Genomic DNA, 24,399 nt, shown 5'->3' with positions numbered 1-24,399 from the left:
GCTTCAGTAACCGACTTGATCAACTGGAAGAAAGAGTATCAGTGATAGAAGATCAAATGAATGAAATGAATCAAGGAGAGAAGTTTAAAGAAAAAAGAGGAAAAAGAAATGAACAAAGCCTTCAAGCAGTATGGGATTATGTGAAAAGACCAAATCTACGTCTGATTGGGGTGCCTGAAAGTGAGGGGGAAAATGGAACCAAGTTGGAAAACACTGCAGGATATGATCCAGGAGAACTTCCCCAATCTAGTAGGGCAGGCCAACATTCAAATTCAGGAAACACAGAGAACGTCACAAATATACTCCTCGAGAAGAGCAACTCCAAGACACATAATTGTTTGTGTGAATAATTGTCAGATTCACCAAAGACAAAATGAAGGAAAAAATCTTAAGGGCAGCCAGAGAGAAAGGTCGGGTTACCCACAAAGGGAAGCCCATCAGACTAACAGCAGATCTCTCAGCAGAGACTCTACAAGCCAGAAGAGAGTGGGCACCAATATTCAACATTCTTAAAAAAAAGAATTTTCAACCCAGCATTTCATATCCAGTCAAACTAAGTTTCATCAGTGAAGGAGAAATAAAATCCTTTACAGACAAGCAAATGCTTAGAGATTTTGTCACCACCAGGCCTGCCCTACAAGAGATCCTGAAGGAAGCACTACACATAGAAACGAACAACAGGTACCAGTCATTGCAAAAACATGTCAAAATGTAAAGTCCATCGATGCTAGGAAGAAACTGCATCAACTAGCGAGCAAAATAACCAGCTAATATCATAATGACAGGATCTAGTTCACATATAACAATATGAACCTTAAATGTAAATGGACTAAAGGGTCCAATTAAAAGACAAAGACTGGCACATTGGATAAAGAGTCAAGACTCTGTATTCAGGAGACCCATCTCACATGCAGACACACAGACAGGCTCAAAATAAAGGTATAGAGGAAGATCCACCAAGCAAATGGAAAACAAAAAAAAGCAGGGATTGCACTCCTAGTCTCTGATAAAACAGACTTGAAACCATCAAAGATCAAAAGAGACAAAGAAGGCCATTACACAATGGTAAAGGGATCAATTCATCAGGAAGAGCTAACTATCCTAAATATATATGCACCCAATACAGGAGCACCCAGATTCATAAAGCAAGTCCTTAGAGACTTACAAAGAGACTTAGACTCCCATAAAATAATAATGGGAGACTTTAACACCCCACTGTCAACATTAGATCAACGAGACAGAAAGTTAACAAGGATATCCAGGAATTGAACTGAACTCTGCACCAAGCAGACCTAATAGACATCTACAGAACTCTCCACCCCAAATCAACAGAATATACATTCTTTTTTTTTTTTTTTTTTTTTTTTTTTTGTGAGACGGAGTCTTGCTCTGTCGCCCGGGCTGGAGTGCAGTGGCCGGATCTCAGCTCACTGCAAGCTCCGCCTCCCGGGTTTACGCCATTCTCCTGCCTCAGCCTCCCGAGTAGCTGGGACAACAGGCGCCCGCCACCTCGCCTGGCTAGTTTTTTGTATTTTTTTTAGTAGAGACGGGGTTTCACCGGGTTAGCCAGGATGGTCTCGATCTCCTGACCTCGTGTACCACCCGCCTCGGCCTCCCAAAGTACTGGGATTACAGGCTTGAGCCACCGCGCCCGGCCCAGAATATACATTCTTCTCAGCACCACATCGCACTTATTCCAAAATTGACCACAGTGTTGGAAGTAAAGCACTCCTCAGCAAATGTACAAGAACAGAAATTATAACAAACTGTCTCTCAGACCACAGTGCAATCAAACTAGAACTCAGGACTAAGAAATTCAATCAAAACCGCTCAACTACATGGAAACTGAACAGCCTGCTCCTGAATGACTACTGGGTATATAACGAAATGAAAGCAGATATAAAAATGTTCTTTGAAACCAATGAGAACAAAGATACAACATACTAGAATCTCTGGGACACATTTAAAGCAGTGTGTAGAGGGAAATGTATAGCACTGAATGCCCACAAGAGAAAGCTGGAAAGATCTAAAATTGACACCCTAACATCACAATTAAAAGAACTAGAGAAGCAAGAGCAAACACATTCAAAAGCTAGCAGAAGGCAAGAAATAACTAAGATCAGAGCAGAACTGAAGGAGATAGAGACACAAAAAACCCTCTAAAAAATCAATGAATCCAGGAGTTGGTTTTTTGAAAAGATCAACAAAATTGACATACCGCTAGCAAGACTAATAAAGAAGAAAAGAGAGAAGAATCAAATAGACGCAATAAAAAATGATAAGGGGGATATCACCACCGACCCTACAGAAATACAAACTACCATCAGAGAATACTATAAACACCTCTACGCAAATAAACTAGAAAATCCACAAGAAATGGATAATTTCCTGGACACTTACACTCTCCCAAGACTAAACCAGGAAGAAGTTGAATCCCTGAATAGACCAATAGCAGGCTCTGAAATTGAGGCAATAATTAATAGCCTACCAACCAAAAAAAGTCCAGGACCAGACGGATTCATAGCCGAATTCTACCATAGGTACAAGGAGGAGCTGGTACCATTCCTTCTCAAACCATTCCAATCAAAAGAAAAAGAGGGAATCCTCCCTAACTCATTTTACGAGGCCAGCATCATCCTGATACCAAAGCCTGACAGAGATACAACAAAAAAAGAGAATTTTAGAGCAATATTCCTGATGAACATCGGTGCAAAAATCCTCAATAAAATACTGGCAAACCAAATCCACCGGCACATCAAAAAGCTTATCCACCATGATCAAATGGGCTTCATCCCTGGGCTGCAAGGCTGGTTCAACATACGCAAATCAATAAACGTAATCCAGCATATAAACAGAACCAAAGACAAAAACCACATGATTATCTAATCATGTAAAAGGCAGAAAAGGCCTTTGACAAAATTCAACAGCCCTTCATGCTAAAAACTCTCAATAAATTCAATAAATTCGGTATTGATGGAACATATCTCAAAATAATAAGAGCTATTTATGACAAACCCACAGCCAATATCATATTGAATGGGCAAAAACTGGAAGCATTCCCTTTGAAAACTGGCACAAGACAAGGATGCCCTCTCTCACCACTCCTATTCAACATAGTGTTGGAAGTTCTGGCTAGGGCAATCAGGTAAGAGAAAGAAATCAAGGGTATTCAGTTAGGAAAAGAAGAAGTCAAATTGTCCCTGTTTGCAGATGACATGATTGTATATTTAGAAAACCCCATTGTCTCAGCCCAAAATCTCCTTAAGCTGATTAGCAACTTCAGGAAAGTCTCAGGATACAAAATCAATGTGCAAAAATCACAAGCATTCTTATACACCAGTAATAGACAGAGAGCCAAATCATGAATGAACTCTCATTCACAATAGCTTCAAAGAGAATAAAATACCTAGGAATCCAACTTACAAGGGATGTAAAGGACCTCTTCAAGGAGAACTACAAACCACTGCTCAGTGAAATAAAAGAGGACACAAACAAATGGAAAAACATAACATGCTCATGGATAGGAAGAATCAATATTGTGAAAATGGCCATACTGCCCAAGGTAATTTATAGATTCAATGCCATCCCCATTAAGCTACCAATTACTTTCTTCACAGAATTGGAAAAAACTGCTTTAAAGTTCATATGGAACCAAAAAATACCTCACATTGCCAAGACAATCCTAAGCCAAAAAAACAAAGTTGGAGGCATCATGCTACCTGACTTCAAACTATACTACAAGGCTACAGTAACCAAAACAGCATGGTACTGGTACCAAAACACAGATATAGACCAACGGAACAGAACAGAGCCCTCAGAAATAATACCACACATCTACAGCTATCTGACCTTTGACAAACCTGACAAAAACAAGAAATGGGGAAAGGATTCCCTATTTAATAAATGGTGCTGGGAAAATTGGCTAGCCATAAGTAGAAAGCTGAAACTGGATCCTTTCCTTACTCCTTATATGAAAATTAATTCAAGATGGATTAGAGACTTAAATGTTAGACCTAAAACCATAAAAACCCTAGAAGAAAACCTAGGTAACACCATTCAGGACATAGGCATGGGCAAAGACTTCATGTCTAAAACACCAAAAGCAATGGCAGCAAAAGCCAAAATTGACAAATGGGATCTAATTAAACTAAAGAGCTCCTGCACAGCAAAAGAAACTACCATCAGAGTGAATAGGCAACCTACAGAATGGGAGAAAATTTTTGCAATCTACTCATCTGACAAAGGGCTAATATCCAGAACCTATAACGAACTCAAACAAATTTACAAGAAAAAAATAAACAACCCCATCAAAAAGTGGGCAAAGGATATGAACAGACACGTCTCAAAAGAAGACATTCATAGAGCCAACAGACACATGAAAACATGCTCATCATCACTGGCCATCAGAGAAATGCAAATCAAAACCACAATGAGATACCATCTCACACAAGTTAGAATGGCAATCATTAAAAAATCAGGGAACAACAGGTGCTGGAGAGGATGTGGAGAAATAGGAACACTTTTACACTGTTGGTGGGACTCTAAACTAGTTCAACCATTGAGGAAAATAGTGTGGCGATTCCTCAAGGATCTGGAACTAGAAATAGCATTTGACCCAGCCATCCCATTACTGGGGATATACCCAAAGGATTTTAAATCATGCTGCTATAAAGACACATGCACACGTATGTTTACTGCAGCACTATTCACAATAGCAAAGACTTGGAATCAACCCAAATGTCCATCAGTGACAGACTGGATTAAGAAAATGTGGCACATATACACCATGGAATACTATGCAGCCATAAAAAAGGATGAGTTTGTGTCCTTTGTAGGGACATGGATGCAGCTGGAAACCATCATTCTCAGCAAACTATCGCAAGGACAGAAAACCAAACACAGCATGTTCTCACTCATAGGTGGGAATTGAACAATGAGATCACTTGGACACAGGAAGGGGAACATCACACACTGGGTCCTATTGTGGGGAGGGGTGAGGGATTGCATTAGGAGATATACCTAATGTAAATGATGAGTTAATGGGTGCAGCACACCAACATGGCACATGTATCCATATGTAACAAACCTGCATGTTGTGCACATGTACCCTAGAACTTAAAGTATAATAATAATAATAAAAAAAGAAACATAGTACAGGTAAATATGGCAAAAGAAAGAATGATTTATCTTCCCTCTTACTGCTGCCATCTCTGCCTTTCTCACCCCCCAAAAAAAACTATGTCTCTTATGCATTAATAGTCAACTACTGATAATGCATTACACACTCTAAAGCAACTATCTTTTTTTCATTATTCTGATTAATAAACATAAAAGAGCTCTTCTGGTAACTGATTAAGAATATAATTAATGCTTTCTATGAACAAGCTATGGAGTAACTAAATAAGGGACATGGGTTTCTGACACTCTTAGACCAACTACAATTTTTAACAAAACAATTGTTGATATAAAGTTTCTCATAAATTCACTTTATTTCAACAGCAAAAGATCAGCTCCACCCCTCTGATTGGGATCACAAAGTACAGTCTTTTCAGCATGGGTTTTCTCACCATGCCACAAATAGAAAGAGGCACTAAGGGACTGATAAGGGGGTATTTTCTGTCTCTGGCAGTATTATATTTACCTGCAATAAAAACATCTGATCTTACAGAACAGGATACCTCTTGAAGAGGTATAGTTTATTTTATAATATGTAAGTATTCCAAATACATTCACTGTATGAATTAGGGAAGGAGAAGCAATAAGAAACATTTCATGAATATTCATTCCTAGACTCCAACTACACCAAGTCTTACCACTTTATAGAATTCATAATTTATTAGCCAATACTATTTTAAAATACTATTTCAGTACTCTAAAATTGATATTTAGAGGGAAAAAAGTCACACACAATGCCTACCACCACCAGGGTGAAACCAAATCTGTATCTGCCTGTGGCTCCTGTCGAGGTCGATAGACGCAGCAGCTTCATTTTCTTCATAGTTTACCCAGATAGATGAGGAGCCAAAGTGCTAAGTGCATATTTCAAGCATCTGTTCGGAATATGTTTAAAGCCACAGTAAATTACAAAAGGCAAATTCCTAGATGCTCTTTGAAAGTGAATGTAACTATTATACTTGGTATTTTACTTCCCCCACTCTTCCAGAAGATGCTATAAAGACAGACCCTAATATATAGTTTGAAACTCTCACTATAAAATCACTAGGCTAAGTCTATCAAGACTTGAAAGTTTGTTTTCCTGAGGTAGGTGAAAGGGTAATCTCTGTTCTTTCCAGATGACTGTATCTGCACAGGCTTCCCTGGAAGGACTTCAGCAGCAGCACAGTTACACATCAAAGTCCTTCAGCTCTCCCCAGCTGGCACCTATTTTCACATTCACTTTCAATTTCACAGACAGTTTTACAGCACTTTCCATTTCATTCTTGACAATCTGAGCTACCTAAGGGAAAAAAAAAATGAGGTTAACAAACTCTCTGCTCAAAGAATGTTTCCCAAGTCACCCCCTGAGCAGGTTATAAACCAGACTGGAGCTCTTCACCCAATGGTGCTTAAAATGCTAAATCAGGAAAAATAAAAATAAAAATAAATACATAAAAAGACATCTCGAACTCTTCTTCACTGATGAGCAGGAGTTTCTGAAAGTTTTTGCTAGAATGCTTGGAGCTTGGAAACCCTCAGGGAAAGACTCCAAATTTTTGTTTAATTCCTCCAAGACAAAAACATCTCTGCATTGGCAATTTCTTCACTTATCAAGAACTAGTACAAAATGGAACACTCTTAGCAACTTTTCTACCTGTAAGGACTCAACATTTATACAGCCATCCTGGGGCTAGGATAGAGTTCCAAAATCCTCATGCATAGGAAAAAAAGCTGTCAGCCTGACAATACAGTGTCTTGGCTTCCTATAGAATGCACACAAGCATTGCAAAAATACCTGAACAACATCTTCTTCTGATACTTCATACAGGAGTTCATCATGGAGTTGAAGGATGAAAAAGCCTCCTCTGACTGGGCAGAACATCCCTTGCAGTTTTCTCTTTCGTAACAATCCTGCTTCATGAAAAAGGAGCAAAACTGATCAGCATGTCGCTGAGTCATAGGAGAATGTTTTTAGAGATTCTGACTAACTCTGAGGAATGTTAATGAAAAGATTAGAACACACAAGATTAAGAACTATCAGGAAAATAACTACTTGCTGGTTGCTACCTATCCTAACTATCCAGTGTAAACTCACCAACTTCCTCCCAGAAAGGAGTCTCCCGAAGAAGTCAGTAAATGGGGTGTGAGGAACTCTGCTCCAAGCTCTAGTCCAACTTATTTCTCACGAATAACTAACATTTTCTCTTTCCATGGAGTCCCCCTACCACCACCTGAGTAATAGCACCAGGAAGGTATGGGGCCTGATTCCTGCCCCAGGAAAGCAATTAATATTGTTATGCAGTGTTTCTTAAGGGGGACACCCCCTCACGTCTTTGTATGGCCGGAAGTGTCATCATGATAGAACTGGTGCTTCCCCAGTTGAACCGTACACACTCTAAACAAGTAATTCTAAACCTAGGCTCCCAAAGTGGACTTCAGAGACTACATAAACCCCTCGCGGTTATATATAAGAGTCTACGTCTGTACGTTTTTCTGTGGAGATAATCCATACCTTCCAGTAGCTGTAACTTCAAAATATATACTAGATTTAGTTACTATTTCCCCAGTAGCTGGACCTAGTGGTAGAGATTATGCCCTTCTGCCCACAAAGATAAAGCTCCACATGAACACCTTTACTGGAACTGCCTTTACTTGTTTGCTTAAACCTCACAGCAGACATCTTTCTTTCTGTTGTCCAAATTCCCTACTTATCTTCCAGGTCCAGCATGAGTACCCTCTCCCTCCGTATCTGGTGCTTCCCTCAGAGATAGAGTTCTTCAACTGTCACTATCTGCAGTGCCAGTTTGCTCAGAGGTGGCTCTCACACAGTAAGCAAACAAAAGCACCTGAGGCTGGAGCAAGCTGCTTCCACACTAGGACTGCAAAGGCTGTACCTCTGTTTACCAGATCGGCTGAAATCTGATCTGCCCCATGAAGCTACACTTGGCTCACACCATTGACTGTCTGGATGCTCTAGCTTTCTGATGACCATGGCTTAGACCTCTTGATTTCCCTTGGCTACCTGGCTTCTGAGCAGAATGCCATGATGCTCTTGTTCCCATGTGGTCTGTTTCCTCAAGCTCACCTTCCTTTCATCCCACTGACCTAGCACCACTTTAAGCTGGCATGACACCATGAAGCCATCCTTAGTGACAGAGTCATATCGTCTTCCACTGACTCTTAAAGTCATTATTGTCTGTATGCTCATTTTGACATTTATCACTCTGCTGTGTGGAATTAATAAAAATACTTTAGTCAAATATCACACCTTCCTCTCCTTTCTTGAATAGACCTTAAATTTAAACATAGATTGTTAACTTTTATTTCTAAATCCCCAAAGCACACAGCACAGTATTACTCCCCAAATAACTTTAATTATATTCTCTCTCTATTAAATATAAATGTGTATGTGTGTGTATACACACACATAGTCCCACACTCAAAATGAACGAGGGGTCTCGATATTTTGCGGGGGACTGATGACAAAAATAATAATCCTCACTTAATGAGAAAATAAACTTCTGTATCTACATATTTTCGTACGTAAGTGAACATGTTATAACTGACTGTATTATTCTCTATAACTTGTATGTATGTCTCTTCTAGAAATAGCAAATCTTATCCTCAATAACTGACCACCACCTTTCTGCCCCATCTCTAGCAGCTTTTTCTTCCTCTGTATGCACCAAACCTTAATTTCTTCCCAGGAAAATTTAAAACATGCCTCCTGCCTGGGCATGATGGCTCACGCCTGTAATCCCAACACTTTGGGAGGCCAAGGCAGGCAGATCATTTGAGGTCAGGAGTTCTAGAGCAGCCTGGACAACGTGGTGAAACCCCTTCTCTACTAAAAAAAAAAAAAAAAAATTTTTTTAAATTAGCCAGGCGTGATGGCATACTCCTGTAATCCCAGCTACTCGGGAAGTCAAGGCAGGAAAATCCCTTGAACCTGGGAGGCAGAGGTTGCAGTGAGCTGAGATTGTGCCACTGCACTCCAGCCTGGGTGACACAGTGAAACTCTGTCTCAAAAACAAAAAAATGTCTGCTGTCACGGTTTGACAATCTCAGTGACAGTGAAATAGTATTTAAAGCAGAACTATGGACATGTGACAGAAGAAAAAAAGAAAATTTCACTGTACTTGTTAGTACAAGAAATAATTTATCCAAGCAATAAAGCGAAAACTCAGGGAAAATATTCTGAAAATAAGAACAAGAAAACAATGCCAGCAAAGTAACATATGTGATAAAGAGATCAAGAGTATATTCTAAGACCAGAGAACACTGACGGTCATAAATAGGAAAATCAACATGTTCTTAAAATATGGTCTGAAGACCACAGAGGATCCCAAAATCTGCAGTCAAAATTACTTTCATAATAACACTATGAGGCTATTTGCCTTTTTCAGTTTCATTTTCTTATAAGAGCACAGCTCACAGGTGAGTTTGTTATTACTTAAATGCTCATGTCTTAAAATTCCATTTTAATTTATAATATGGTAAATATATAGACATAACCCACAAAAACAAGAGCTCTTTGAAATCCTTAATAATTTTTAATAGTCTAAAGACATCGTGAGACCAAAACATTTGAGAACTGTTGAGAAATAAAATAAAAAATCCTTCCCATTTATATTTCCGATATAATTATTCTCACCATGTCACAGCATAGGACTCATCTATGAACAAACCTGTTCGGTCACTTTGGAGCATACCCTCTCGATGGCCATGGGATTTGAAAGTTGAGTGGAAGGTCTCTAATTGCTTCTGAATGTTAACTGTGGCTATTTTGACAATATCAGCTGCCGATCCTTGGACTGTTGTGTTTATAGCTTGACGCTCAGCCTATAAAAAACAATTAACAGGTGCTCCACCAGATATGCCAACATGGTTTCATACCTTCCTTCAGTGTCCACAGATCAGTGCTCACATTAGCAGCCAGACTGGAAAGCTGGACTGAGATGTGACCCAGAACACCAACTATCAGGATGCATCCTAAGAATAACAACTATCATGATCCAGGGCTCTAGATTCTGGGGTTTCCACATTAGGGCAGACAAAAATATAAGAAGGTCAGATTGCTTCAGCTTAGGTATCTCGACTACTTAGTTAGGATCCAAAAACTACTTTGCACTTAGAATGTATTTGGCTCATCAGTGTTCTGGCTGTTCTAGGCATCATTCTAAAAGATCTACTCCTCAAAATAAACTTAATCCTAAATAAGTAGAATATCATTCTTTGGGATGTGGGTTGGAATGTCCTAAGCACACCCTCTATACCAATGGCCTCTTGGTCTTATAGAGTTTGAGCCCAGCAAGTATGGAGCCCTCTGATGTGAATCAGAGCTTTTCATGGGCTGCTAAGGCAAATCCTTAGCAGCTAGTGAAAATGTACATCCTAGATCCCTGGGTATTCAGTTATAACTTCCTTGAAATGACTGCTGCCAAGTGCTTCTTGGCAGGGAACTATGCCTACTAAAATTAATCATCTTGGAAGAGTAGAGGAGGCAGTTTAGGTTAATATCCAGGTGTAATCTATATATGAATATCATTCTCAGTGCCCCAAAATGTCTCAGAAAATGAAAAAGGTCTACTCCAGGGATGGGGGGGTCAATGTAACATGAGAGGTATTCTCTAGTCCTCTGTCACCTGAGCTGTACCCAACTTGTAGTATATGAAATGCCTGTAATCTCAGCTACTCAAGAGGCTAAGGCAAGAGGAACAGTTGAGGCCAGGAGTTTGAAACCAGCCTGGGCAACACAGTGAGACCCTGTCTTTAAGAAAAACAAAATAAAACAAAAACCTCTCTCCGCAACTAAAATTACTAATGAGAAGGAGAAAAGGCCACACACAATGTGGGAGAGAATAATTTCTACACATGTAACCAGTAACAGGTTCCTACAAATTGATAATAAAAAATGCAGAAAACTCAACAGAAAATTTAAAAAGAAAGACAGAATAGGTATTTACCCATGAAAAAATAACTAAATGGCTAATAACACATTTATAAGGCTGTTCATTTGTAAGGTTACCTCACTAGCAGCCAAGGAAATACAAATTAAAACTACAGGACACTACTTTATACCCATCAGAATAGCTAAAATTATATTAGCTTAATAGCAAGTGTCGACAAGAATGCAGAGCAGTGAGGACTCACATACTCTTACGATGGGAGGACAGACTGCTGTAATCTCCACAGAAAACAATTTGGCTTTATCTACTGAGTTGAAAATACGCAGCAATCCTACCACTGTGTCTTTACCAAACATAAATGCATGTATATGTGCACCAAGAACCTTGTACAATCATGTTCAAAAACACAATAGTTGGCCGGGCGCGGTGGCTCAAGCCTGTAATCCCAGCACTTTGGGAGGCCGAGGCGGGCGGATCACGAGGTCAGGAGATTGAGACCATCCTGGCTAACACGGTGAAACCCCGTCTCTACTAAAAAAAAAAACAACAAAAAACTAGCCGGGCAAGGTGGCGGGCGCCTGTAGTCCCAGCTACTCGAGAGGCTGAGGCAGGAGAATGGCGTGAACCCGGGAGGCGGAGCTTGCAGTGAGCTGAGATCCGGCCACTGCACTCCAGCCTGGGCGACAGAGCGAGACTCCGTCTCAAAAAAAAAAAACACACACACACACACACACACACAATAGTTTAGCTTCAAACTGAAAACCCAAGTTCTTATCAAGAGAAAAATAGATAAATTATGGTATATTCATATAACAGTATACAGCTGTTCCTACATGAAACAACAAGAATGACTTACCCACGTAATTTTGAAAGAAGCTAGATACAAAAATATACATATATGATATATATGGAGCTCAAAAAAATACAAAACAAAACTACAGTGTTAGAAGTTATAACAGTGGCTATTTCTGGGAAGGCGATGGGTGATAAGGAGGATGCATGAGGGGCGCTTTTGGGGCACTGCCAATATTCTATGTCTTGCCCTGAGTGGTAGTTACACAGGTGTAGCTCTGTGATAATTTAGTGAAATCTACATTCTCTATGTGTGAGAATGTACTTTTCAGTACAACAAAAGTTTGAACAAAAGCAAAAACCAAAACAAACAAAAACCAAAAAACAACCTGGTTATGTTTACTCTATTCCTGATTCAGAGGGCTGGAATTTTTTCCCTCAGCAGCAACATGATCAATCAGAACTTTAACACTGAAGTATTTGGCATGAAAAAGTCTTATTACTCTCTCACATCTTCAGGTGCAATAATATTAATTTTCACAAACATATGATTCATTTACATTAATAACTATATATTCCATGTTTTATCATGTAAATTCCAGAAAACATAATCAATTCCTATTAGATCAAGTCCAAATTTCTCAGCCTGCCATTAAAAGCCTTCTGTTATTTAGAAGAAGCCTTTTAGTCTCCTAGCTAGCTTCCAGCTGGCTCCATCTATCCAGGAGAAAATTATCTACCCCTGCATGACAACTCAAACTCTCCATTCCTACCAGTTTGGCTTCTAGCCAGTCCTCACTCAGTTATCCTTTCTCATTCCCAACAGCCTAAACTTTAAATAGCCTTCAAGAATCTGTTTCAGTCTTTCCTTCTCCCTGAAACCTAAATAATTAAGTATATCGATGATGTTTTCATATATTTTTTTTTTTGTTTGCATTATCTCTTCCAAGACTTAAAACTTAGGTTTCCTAGTCCATCAACTAAAGTTACTAGTTCACTTAGAGATATGGTAAAAGCCTGATAAATATCTGATATTTGCATGTGGATATATGAGAGGCTAGAGAGTAAAGAAGTTACAAAAAGCCAACTATTCTTTCACAGTCCCTAAAAGTATTAATGCTCGGAAGGCTTTGAGCTCCAGACAGAAGTTTAGCTGGGTATTTTCACTACATGCAATGTCTAATGAGCACTAAAACACAAAGTTATGGGTGAAGGGCAAAAAACATCTAGTTAAAATAGGAAGATTTGAACTATACTAGAAGCTTAAATACTCAGGTACACAGAATACTTTCATGAATCCCAATGAATTCAGAAAGAGACTTAAACATAATTTGAGCAAATATCAATAAATCTTTTAAATGCTGTTAAAAATAACCTTATTCACTATTTGGGATATCCTAATAATCTCTGACGAGATAGTCTTTTTTTTAAACATAGGGTTTCATTCTGCCACCTAGACTGGAATACAGTGGTTCAATCATGGCTCACTGCAGCCTCCAATTCCTGGGCTCAAGCAATCTTCCCACCTCAGCCTCCCAAGTAGCTAAGACTACAGGCATGCACTACCTCAGTCAGCTAATTTTTTTTTTTTTTGTAGATATGGGGGTCTCACTATGTTGCCCAAGCTGGTCTCAAACTCCTGGGCTCAAGCAATCCTCCTGCCTCAGCCTTCCGAAGTGCTGGGACTACAGGCATGAGCCACCGTGCCTGGCCAGACAGTGCTTTTAAAATAAGCAAACAAGTAGAATGAACCAAAAATTAATCAAAATTTAGTGACTGGCTAAACTCTGAGGAATGTTAGCAATTTGGTATGATATGATAAATTAATATATGATATAGGAAACGAATAATTAGCAAATGTAAATGTTAAGTTTATTTACAACTTACTACCTAAGCTAATAAATAATTGGTTTACTGCAACAGAACGTTTAAAGTATTATTAAGTAAAGACATGTTTACATTAATTCCCCAGACTCTGTTCAGCAAATACTGGCATGTGCCATCACTTCAGAAGTCCTTAATGAAACCAGTGGTTGACTTTGTCTACACAGAAGATACAATTAATATGCCAGTAATCCCTAAAATGGACATTTGTAGTATTTGCTCTGCTGAAAAAGTACATGTCATTAAAATGTTAAGTTAAAATTCCTAAAAAATGTCAACATACGTGAGCTTTATGATAAGGGTTGTTGTCTTTGATTCCTGGTAAATATCTACGCCTTCCCAAAATGGTCTGAACAAACCCATCTCTTTTACAACTTTTCACTGTCTCTCTCATGAATTGATTAATCCCTACAAAGAAAATACAGAAATAATTAATTAGAACCGAAGTATATCCTTCACTTTATTCATTGGTTTAAATATAGCAAAATATACCAAAACCCCACCATGATTCTTAACATTAATATCATATCATCAAACCAGGCATACAAACTTTCACCTTTTCTAGACTCAAAAAGTTCGAAATAAAAGAGACTTGAGAAATGAAATACTCTAACTCTTTGGGTTTTTTTGTTTTTGAGACAGGATCTTGCTCACTCTGTCACCCAGGCAGGAGTGCAGTGGTGCCATCACGGTTCAGTGCAGCCTGGATCTCCCCAGGCTCAGGTGATCCTCCCACCGCAGCCTCCTGCGTAGGTGGGACTACAGGCACCACATCACCGTGCCAGGATAATTTTTGTATTTTTTGTAGAGATGAGGTTTCGTAATGTGGCCCAGGCTGGTCTCAAACATCTGAGCTCAAGCGATCTGCTCACCTCAGCCTCCCAAAGTGCTAGGATTATAGGTGTGAGGCACTGTACGTGGCCTTTGTTTTTTGAGTAACAACAACAAAAACAAAAAATAAAACTAAAAATTCCAGAACAGGGCAGATATCTAAGTGTTTTTACTCCAGGAGCTTAAGATTATTCCCCATCACTTTTCACAAGTTTCTGTTGATTGTGTGAATCCCCTTTTACTCTCTCATCTTATTCCTAGGTTTAAAACATTTCAATAGCTCCTTGTTACCATCTACACTATGATCCAAAGTAGGACCTTGCTGAAATTAATGCATGAGTTATGATAAATATTTCACTAGGAATAAACATGACCCACTTCTTAAAATTAAAAAAGACTATGTGTAGTGTAGTATTCAAACGTATTCGTATTTCCTAGACCAGCATTCATCCTTTGCAATCTGGGTCGGTCATTATGTCTTAAGCATCTCCAGGATGAATCCTTTGCTGTTGGCAATATGTGATCAATAGCATGGGAATTTCCAAAAGCCATCAGACTCTCATCTTTTTCTGTTTAAGAATTACTGTGATATTTTCGGGTGAAGAGGAAAGAAAATGGTGAGATTTAGGAGGCTGCACCTCTACAAAATCTCTTACCGAACTCTGATGAGACCTCCAAATACTCAAAGAGCTACTTCAAAAAACAATCAGTGCTGAGGTATAATTTACATGCAACAAAACGCACTCACTTTAAACAGTTTGAGGCATTTTAACAAATGTACACACCCCTGCAGCTACTACTACAAGATACGAAACATGTTCATCTCCCTTTCCAGTCAGGCCCCATGATCACCCTCAGAAACTCACTCATCTGCTTTATGACACTCTTAAGAGTTTCATGTTCATGAATATCATACAAATTGAATGACACTGTATATGTTCATTTGTGTTTGCCTTCTTTTGCTAAGAAAAACATTTTTAAGAACCATCAATATTGTACTGAGTATCAATATTTAATTACTATTCTTGATCTATACTATTCCGTTGTGGACGTATAACAAAATTTGTTTATACATTTTGCTATTGATAGACGTGTGGCCTGTTCTCAGTATCCGGCTGTTGTGAATAAAGCTGCTATAATATTAATGTACGAGCCTTCCTTTGGACATGCTTTCATTTTTCTTGCGCAAATACCTGATAGTAGAATTGCAGGGTTATATAGTTAAATGGATGTTTAACTTTATTCAAAAGAGCCATACTGTTCTCCAAAGTAGTTTTACCATTTTACAATTAAAAGAACAATGTAAAAGATGGTGTTTTTAATATTGGCCATTCTAGTGTTTTTGTAAAAACATTCTCTTTGTTTTCTGGCATCTCAATTTGCTTTTGCTTGATGACAAATAATGACAATGTTTAATATGGTCATTCATATTTTTGGAAAGTGTCTCCTCATATCTTTTGACCTTTAATTTATCGGATTGTTGAACTTCTGAGCATTGAACGGTAAAAGTTCCTTCTGGATATACATCCTATGTTCAATAGAAGTACTGCAAATATTTCTTCCTAGTCTGTACCTTGCTTTTACATTTTTCATAATTTTTTTTATTTTTGTGGGTACATAGTAGGTGTACATATTTATGGGGTACATGAGATATTATGATGCAGGCATGAAATGCATAATAATCACATCAGGGAAAATGGGGTACCCATCACCTCAAGCCATTTATCATTTGTGTTGCAAACATTCCAAGTATACTCTTTTGGTCATTTTTAAATGTACAATTTATTATTATTAACTATAGTCACCCTGTTGTGCTAGCAAATACTAGTTCTTAGTCATTCTAACTACTTCTTTGTACCTATTAACAATGCCCCCCACCCCCAATACCCTTCCCAGCTTCTGGTAACCATTATTCTACTCTCTATCTCCATGAGTTCAATTGCTTTAATTTTTTGCTGAGTGACAAATAACTGAGAACATGTGAAGTTTGTCTTTCTGTGCCTGGCTTATTTCACTTAACATAATGACCTTCAGTTCCATTCATGTTGTTGCAAATGACAAGATCTCATTCTTTTCTATGACTGAATAGTACTCCATTGTGTATATGTACATTTTCTTTATCCATTCATCTGCTGATGGACACTGAGCATGCTTCCAGATCCTGGCTATTGTGAATAGTGCTGCAATAAACATGGGAGTGCATGCAGATGTCTCTTCAGTATACAGACTTCCTTTCTTTTGGGTATGTACCTAGCAGTGTGATTGCTGAATCATATGATAGCTCTATTTTTAGTTTAGTTTTTTGTTTGTTTTTGTTTTGAGATGGAGTCTCACTTTGTTGCTCAGGCTGGAGTGCAGTGGCATGACCTCAGTTCATTGCAACCTCTGCCTCCTGTGTTCAAGCGATTCCCCTGCCTCAGCCTCCCGAGTGGCTGGGATACAGGCGCCCACTACCATGCCTGGCTAATTTTTGTGTATTTAGTGGAGACAGGGTTTCACCATATTGGCCAGGCTGGTCTCGAACTCCTGACCTTGTGATCCGCCTGCCTCAGCCTCCCAGAGTGCTGGAATTACAGGCGTGAGCCACCGCACCCAGTCTATATTTAGTTTTTTGAGAAACCTCCAAACTGTTCTCCACAGTAGTTATACTAATTTACATTCCCACCAAAAGTGAATGGCAGTTTCTTTTTCTCTACATCTTCGCCTGCATTTGTTATCACTTGTCTTTTGGATAAAAGCCATTTTAACTGGTGTGAGATGATATCACATTCTAGCTCTAATTTGCACTTCTCTGATGATCAGTGATGTTGTGCACCTTTTCATAAACCTTTTTGCCATTTGTATGTCTTTATTTGAGAAACATCTATTCAGAGATCTTGCCCATTTTAAAATCAGATCTTTTTTTCTACAGAGTTGAACTCCTTATATATTCTGCTTATTAATTCCTTGTCAAATGGGTATCTCCAAATATTTTCTCCCATTCTGTGGGCTGTGTCTTCACTTTGTTGGTTGTTTCCTTTGCTATGCAGTTTTTTTTTAACATGATGTGATCTCATTTGTCTATTTTTGCTGTGGTTGCCTGTGCTTGTGAGTATTGCTTAAGAAATCTTTGGCCAGACTGACGTACTGGAGAGTTTCCCCCATGTTTTCTTGTAGTAGTTTCATAATTTGAGGTCTTAAAGTTTTTAATCCATTTTGATTTTTTGTATATAGTGAGAGATAGGGGTCCAGTTTCATTCTTCTGCATAACCAGTTGTCCCAACACCATTTATTGAAGAGACTGTCTTTTCCCCAATGTATGTTCTTGGTACCTTTATTGAAAATGAGTTCACTGTAGATGTGTGGGTTTCTTTCTGGGTTCTCTATTTTGTTCCATTGGTCTTTGTGTCTGTTTTATACCAGTACTTATCCCAGTACCATGTCGTTTTGGTTACTGTATGTCTGTAGTATAATTTGAAGTCAGGTAATTTGATTTCTCCAGTTTTGTTCTTTTTACACAGGATAGCTTTGGCTATTCTAGGTCTTTCGTGGTTCCATATAAATTGTAGTACTTTTTTTTTTTTTCTATTTCTGTGACGAGTGAAGAATGTCATTGGTATTTTGATAGGGAATGTATTAAATCTGTTGATTGATTTGGGGAGTATGAACATTTTAACAATATTGATTCTTCCAATCCATGAACATGGAATATTTTTTCATATTTTTGTGTCCTCTTCAATTTCTAGCATCAGTGTTTTATAGTTTTTCTTACATAGATCTTTCACTTCTTTGGCTAATTCCTAAGGGTTTAGTTTTATTTGTAGCTATTATAAATGAGATTACTTTCCTGATTTCTTTTTCAGATTGTTTGCTCCTGGCATATAGAAATGCTACTGATGTTTGTATGTTGATCTTGTATTCTGCAACTTTACTAAAGAATTTGTTTATCAGTTCTAACAGTTTTTTGATGGAGTCTTTAGGTTTTTCCAAATATAAGATCGTATCTTCTACAAACAACGAGAATTTGACCTCTTCCTTTCTGATGTGGATGTCCTTTATTTCTTTCTCTTATCTGATTGCTCGAGCTAGGACTTCTAGTACTATGTTGAATAACAGTGATGGGGAGAGATAGGGGTCCAGTTTCATTCTTCTGCATATCCAGTTGTCCCAACACCATTTATTGAACAGATTGTCTTTCCCCAGTGTACGTTCTTGATACCTTCATTGAAAATGAGTTCACTGTAGATGTGTGGGTTTCTTTCTGGGTTGTCTATTCTGTTCCATTGGTCTTTGTGTCTGTTTTATACCAGTACCATGTCGTTTTGGTTACTATATGTCTGTAGTATAATTTGAAGTCAGGTAATGTGATTTGAAATAACAGTGATGAAAGCAAAAGCGGGCATCCTTGTCGTGTTCCAGGTCTTAGAGAAAAGGCTTTCACTTTTTCCCCATTCAGTGTGACACTAGCTGTGGGTCTGTCATACATGGTTTTTATTATGTAGAGGTATGTTTCTTGTATACCCAGTTTTTTGAGGGTTTTCATGATGAAGGAATGCTGAATTTTATCAAATGCCTTTTTGGCATCAATTGAAATGATATTGTTTTTATCCTTCATTCTGTTGATATGATGTATCACAATGATAGATTTGCATATGTTGAACCATCCTTGCATCCCAGGGATAAATCCCACTTGGTCCGATGAATGATCTTTCTAATATATTGTTGAATTCCATTTGCTACTATTTTGTTGAGGATGTTTGCATCAATTTTCATCAGAAATATTGGCCAGTAGGTAGGTTTTGTTTGTTTGTTTTGATGTGTCTTTGTCTGGTTGTTATTAGGGTAATACTGGTCTCATAGAATGAGTTTGGAAGTGTTCTCTCCTCCTCTATTTTCCAGAACAGTTTCAGTAGGATTGGTATTAGTTATTTAAATTTTTGGTAGAATTCAGTAGGGAAGCCATTGAGCCCCAGGCTTTTCTTTGTGGAAGACTTTTTATTATGGCTTCAATCTCATTATTTGTTCTTAGACTGTTCAGGTTTTAGATTTCTTAATGGTCCAATCTTGGTAGGCTGTATGTGTCTAGGAATTTACCCATTTCTTCTAGATTTTCCAAATTACTGGCATATAGCTGCTCATCTTAGCCACTAATGATCCTTTGAATTTCTGGAGTATTCATTGTGCTGTCTCCTTTTTCATTTCTGATTTTATTCGGATCTTCTCCTTTTTCTTAGTCTGGCTAAAGGTGTGTCAATTTTATCTTTTCAAAGAACTAACTTATTTTCAGGCCAGGTGCAGTGGCTCACACCTGTAATCCCAGCACTTTGGGAGGCCAAGATGGGCAGATCATTTGAGGTCAGGAGTTTGTGACCTGCCTGGCCAATGTGGCAAAACCCTGTCTCTATTAAAAATAAAAAACTAGACAGGCATAGTGGTGCACACCTGTAATCCCAGCTACTTGGGAGGCTGAGACAGGAAAATTGCTTGAACCCAGGAGGTGGATGTTGCAGTGAGCCAAGATCATGCCACTGCCCACCAGCCTGGATGACAGAGCAAGACTCCATCTCAAAAACAAAACAAAACAAACAAAAAATAACCAACTTTTCGTTTTGTTATTCTTTTGTATTCTTTGTTTCAATTTCATTCTTTATTTCTGCTCTGATCTTTATTATTTCTTTTCCTCTACTAATTTTGGATTTGCCTTGGTCTTACTTTTCTAGTTCTTTAAGATGCATTTTAGGTTATTTATTTGAAGTTTTTCTTCTTTTTTTTTAATGTAGGCACTTATAGCTATAAACTTCCTTCTTAGCACTGCTTTTGCTGTATCCTATAGGTATTGGTATGTTGTATTTCCACTATCATTTGTTTCAAGAAATTTTAAAATTTCCTTCTTAATTTTTTAATTGACTCACTGGTAACTCAAGAGCATATTGTTTAATTTCCATGCTTGTATAGTTTCCAAAATTCCTTGTTAGTGATTTCTAGTTTTATTCAATTGTGGTCAGAGTAGATACTTGATATTAGTTTTTTGAATATTTTAAAACTTGTTTTGTGATCTAATATATAGTCTATCCTAGAGAATAATCCATGTGCTGAGGAGAAAAATGTGTATTCTGTGGCCATTAAATGAAATGTTCTATAAATATCTATTAGGTCCATTTGGTCTATATAGTGCAGATTTAATATAATTTCTTTGTTGATTTTCTGTCTGGAATATCTGTCCACTGTTCAAAGAGGGGTGTTGAAGTCTCCAGTTATTATTGGGATCTTTCTCTCTCTCTCTTTAGCTCTAATGATATTTGCTTTATATGTCCAGGTGCTCCAATATTGGGTGCATATTACAATTCTTATATTCTTGCTTAATTGACTCCTTTTACATTATATAGTGACCTTCTTTGTCTCTTTTCATAGTTTTTGTCTTGAAATCTATTTTGTCTGATACAAGTATAGCTACTCTTAATCTTTTTTGGTTTCCATTGGCATGGAATCTCCTTTCCATCCCTTTCTTTTCAATCTATATCTTTAGAGGTGAAGGGTGTTTCTTGTAGGCAACAGATCATTTGGGTCTTGTTTTTCTTTTTTTTGAAAAATCTATCCAGCCACTCTGTGTCTTTTTATTGGAAAGTTTAGTCCATTTACATGCAATGTTATTACTGACAGTTAAGGACAACACCATTTTATTGTTTTCTGGTTGTTCTGTGTGTTTTTTGTTTTTTTTTCCTTCATTCCTGTCTTCCTTTTAATAAAGGTGATTTTTTCTGGTGGTATGATTTAATTTCTTGCTTTTTAGTTTTTGTGTATCTGTTGTATGTTTTTTTAATTTGAGGTTACCATGAGACTTGCAAATAATGTCTTATAAGCCTTTTTTTTTTCCTTTGAGAAACAGTCTCACCTTGTCTCCCAGGTTGGAGTGCAATGGCGTTATCTCGGCTCATTGCAACCTCTGCCTCCCAGGTTCAAGCGATTCTTCTGCCTCAGTCTCCCAAGTAGCTAGGATTACAGGCACCCACCATCATGTCCAGCTAATTTTTGCATTTTTTGTACAGACGGGGTTTCACCATGTTGGCCAGGCTGGTCTTGAACTCCTGACCTCGGGTGATCTGCCTGCCTCTGCCTCCCAAAGTGCTGGGATTACAGGTGTGGCCCACCATGCCCAGCCCACTTTTTCACTTTTTGTTGTTTCTATTTATATCTTATTATACTGCCAATGTCTTGAAAGGCTTTTACAGTTATTTTTTATTAATATTTTTGTCTTTCTATTTAAGATAATAGTAGTTTATATATCACAATTACAATGTTATAATAGTCTGTGTTTCTCTGCATACTTACTATTACCAGTGAGTTCTGTACCTTCAGATGATTTCTTATTGCTCATTAACATCCTTTTCTTTCTAATTGTAGAACTCTTTTTGGCATTTCTTGTAGGACAACTCTGGTGTTGATAAAATCCCTCAGTTTTCATTTGTCTGAGAAAGTCTTTATTTCTCTTTCATGTTTGAAGGATATTAATATTTTTGCCAGATATATCATTCCAGGGTAAAAGCTGTTTTTCCTTTGGCACTTCAAATATGTCATGCCACTCTCTCCTGACCTGTAAGGTTTCCACTAAAAAGTCTCCTGCCAGACATATTGAAGCTCCATTGTATATTATTTGATTATTTTCTCTTGCTGTTTTCAGGATCCTTTCTTTATCCTTGACCTTTGGGAGTTTGATTATTAAATGTCTTGAGGCAGTCTTCTTTGGGTTAAATCTGTTCTACAACTTTCTTTTACTTGAATATTGATATCTTTCCCTAGGTTTGGAAAGTTCTTTATTATCCCTTTGAATACACTGTCTACTCCTATCTCTTTCTCTACCTCCTCTTCAAGGCCAATAACTCTTAGATTTTCCCTTTTGAGGCTATTTTCTGATGTTGCAGGTGTGCTTCATCCTTTTTTATATTTTTTGTCTCCTCTGTGAATTTCCAAATAGCCTGTCTTCAAACTCAGTAATTCTTTTGCTTGAATAATTCGGCTATTAAGAGACTCTGATATTCTTCAATATACCAATTGTATTTTCCTACTCCAGAATTTCCCCTTGATTCTTTTCATTTTTTATTTTATTTTATTTTTTGAGATGGAGTTTCATTCTTGACTCCTAGGCTGGAGTGCAATGGCGCGATCTCAGCTCACTGCAACCTCTGCCTCCCAGGTTTAAGTGATTCTCCTGCCTCAGCCTCCCAAGTAGCTGGGATTTACAGGTGCATGCCACCACGCCCAGGTAATTCTTGTATTTTTAGTTCACCATGTTGGCCAGGATGGTCTCGATCTCTTGACCTCGTGATCTGCCCACCTCGGCCTCCCAAAGTGCTGGGATTACAGATGTGAGCCACCATGCCCATATTGCATTGTTTGCTTCAGTACCAACGGGGGTAAAGGACAGGGTTGATTTAAAAAGAGCATAAAAGAAGTTTTTGGGATGATAGAGTAATGGTTCTATATCTTGGTTGTGGTGTAAATTTTATGACCATATGCATTTGGCAAAATTCCCAGAACTATATACCTTTTTCAGGGTGAATCTTATTATTATATGTAAATTATACCACAACAAACAGGCAAAAAAGATCATTTAAGACAATACTCAAACTGCTCCATAACAGCAATTGTTCTCAGAATTCCTCATATATTTAATTAGCAATTATCAGAGTTCCTAGTATATATACTCAATAGTTAACTGTTTCGAACTACGGCTATCTAAACCAAAGCACCAGTCAACTCCTAGATTTTATGGGTTGTTCACAATGACACAGTAGATTTACATCAACTGCATTTTACTATTCTGTCCCTACTTTAATGAAAAATATGAAATAAGATTATCACATTCTTAGTAAGTGATTATAAGGTTAATATTTTTTACCCTTAACAATGCCTGATGAAAATGTCTGACTAATAGATATTTCAAAAGAAAATTCCACTTACAAATTTTTTAAAATTTAATATGGTAAGATGGTTGAAAAGAATACTATCTAGAAGATAAATTACCTGTGTATCTGGATTTGAAGGAGTCAATATAGCAAGCAGCATCATTTTCTTTAATGCCCATCTGCTCTCCCAAAGATTTAGCTCCCATTCCATAAATGATCCCATAGCAAATCTGAAAGGGAGTCATCCAACAAATAAAGGTTATAAGTACATAAAATGCAAATAAAAGGGTTCGTTAGGATTGGAATTTCAGCAAACTTTTTATTTCACAGTGAGTCAAAAAATGATTAGATTGCTTTTGGTGGGTTAGATCCACAGAGGCTGATATCCAGCAAACATCTTTTCTGCCTGTCAGCACTACTTTTTGAGAGATAGAGAAGAGGGCAGGAGGGAGTATCAATGAATAGGTATGTGTGATCTAAGGAAAAATTTATTTTTGACTATTTGTCATTTATCCAGCAGTCTTTATAGCAACTTTTTACTCCTCACAGAACTTCATTAACTTCCACTTCAAGTGCTTAGGAGTCAGGGAATAGAAGCATTACAAACATCCCTCTTCTTGCCCTTGAAGACGACTTGAAGAGTAGAAAGAGTAGGCTTCGTGACTTTATGACGAAGACATAACTGGTAAAAAATATCCTCTTCACCTTGCAGCCACTTAAAATGTTACAACTGCAGAATTCGTTTCACTTAAATACAAACAAAAACACCTAAGAAAATTTTGGGAATGGTGAAGGGAAATGATCTAAATAGGCCATTAAAGAAAATCTGATTTAATCATAAGGACTGCCGGGGTTCAAAGCCTAGCTCTATCATTCACAAAATGTATAATCTTGCACAAGTCACTTAACCAATTTGTACCTTAATTTCTTCATCTATAAAATGA

The 24,399-nt window shown here is 37.8% G+C and overlaps 1 protein-coding gene across 2 annotated transcripts in view; it reads right to left on the bottom strand.

Annotated features, from left to right (window-relative positions):
• Positions 1–5,459: 5,459 nt before the first annotated feature.
• The window catches only part of POLQ (DNA polymerase theta), a 109,636-nt gene continuing 90,696 nt past the window's right edge, over positions 5,460–24,399 (bottom strand). The window contains exons 26-30 of one of the 2 annotated variants that reach the window (XM_033211084.1): positions 23,574–23,685; positions 14,026–14,150; positions 9,846–9,999; positions 6,953–7,068; positions 5,460–6,457 (exon numbers count right to left, since the gene is read on the bottom strand). In XM_033211084.1, the coding sequence (XP_033066975.1) occupies positions 6,344–6,457; positions 6,953–7,068; positions 9,846–9,999; positions 14,026–14,150; positions 23,574–23,685 (621 nt within the window). In that variant the 3' untranslated portion in view covers positions 5,460–6,343. Of the gene's footprint in view, positions 6,458–6,952; positions 7,072–9,845; positions 10,000–14,025; positions 14,151–23,573; positions 23,686–24,399 lie in introns of both variants that reach the window. The other variant, XM_033211085.1, reaches the window with a different exon arrangement.

Source organism: Trachypithecus francoisi, unplaced genomic scaffold, assembly GCF_009764315.1.
Source record: "Trachypithecus francoisi isolate TF-2019V2 unplaced genomic scaffold, Tfra_2.0 Lachesis_group0, whole genome shotgun sequence".
NCBI lineage: Eukaryota > Metazoa > Chordata > Mammalia > Primates > Cercopithecidae > Trachypithecus > Trachypithecus francoisi.
The sequence above is the reverse complement of the archived record's forward strand: the minus strand, read 5'-3'. Positions and strand labels throughout refer to the sequence as shown.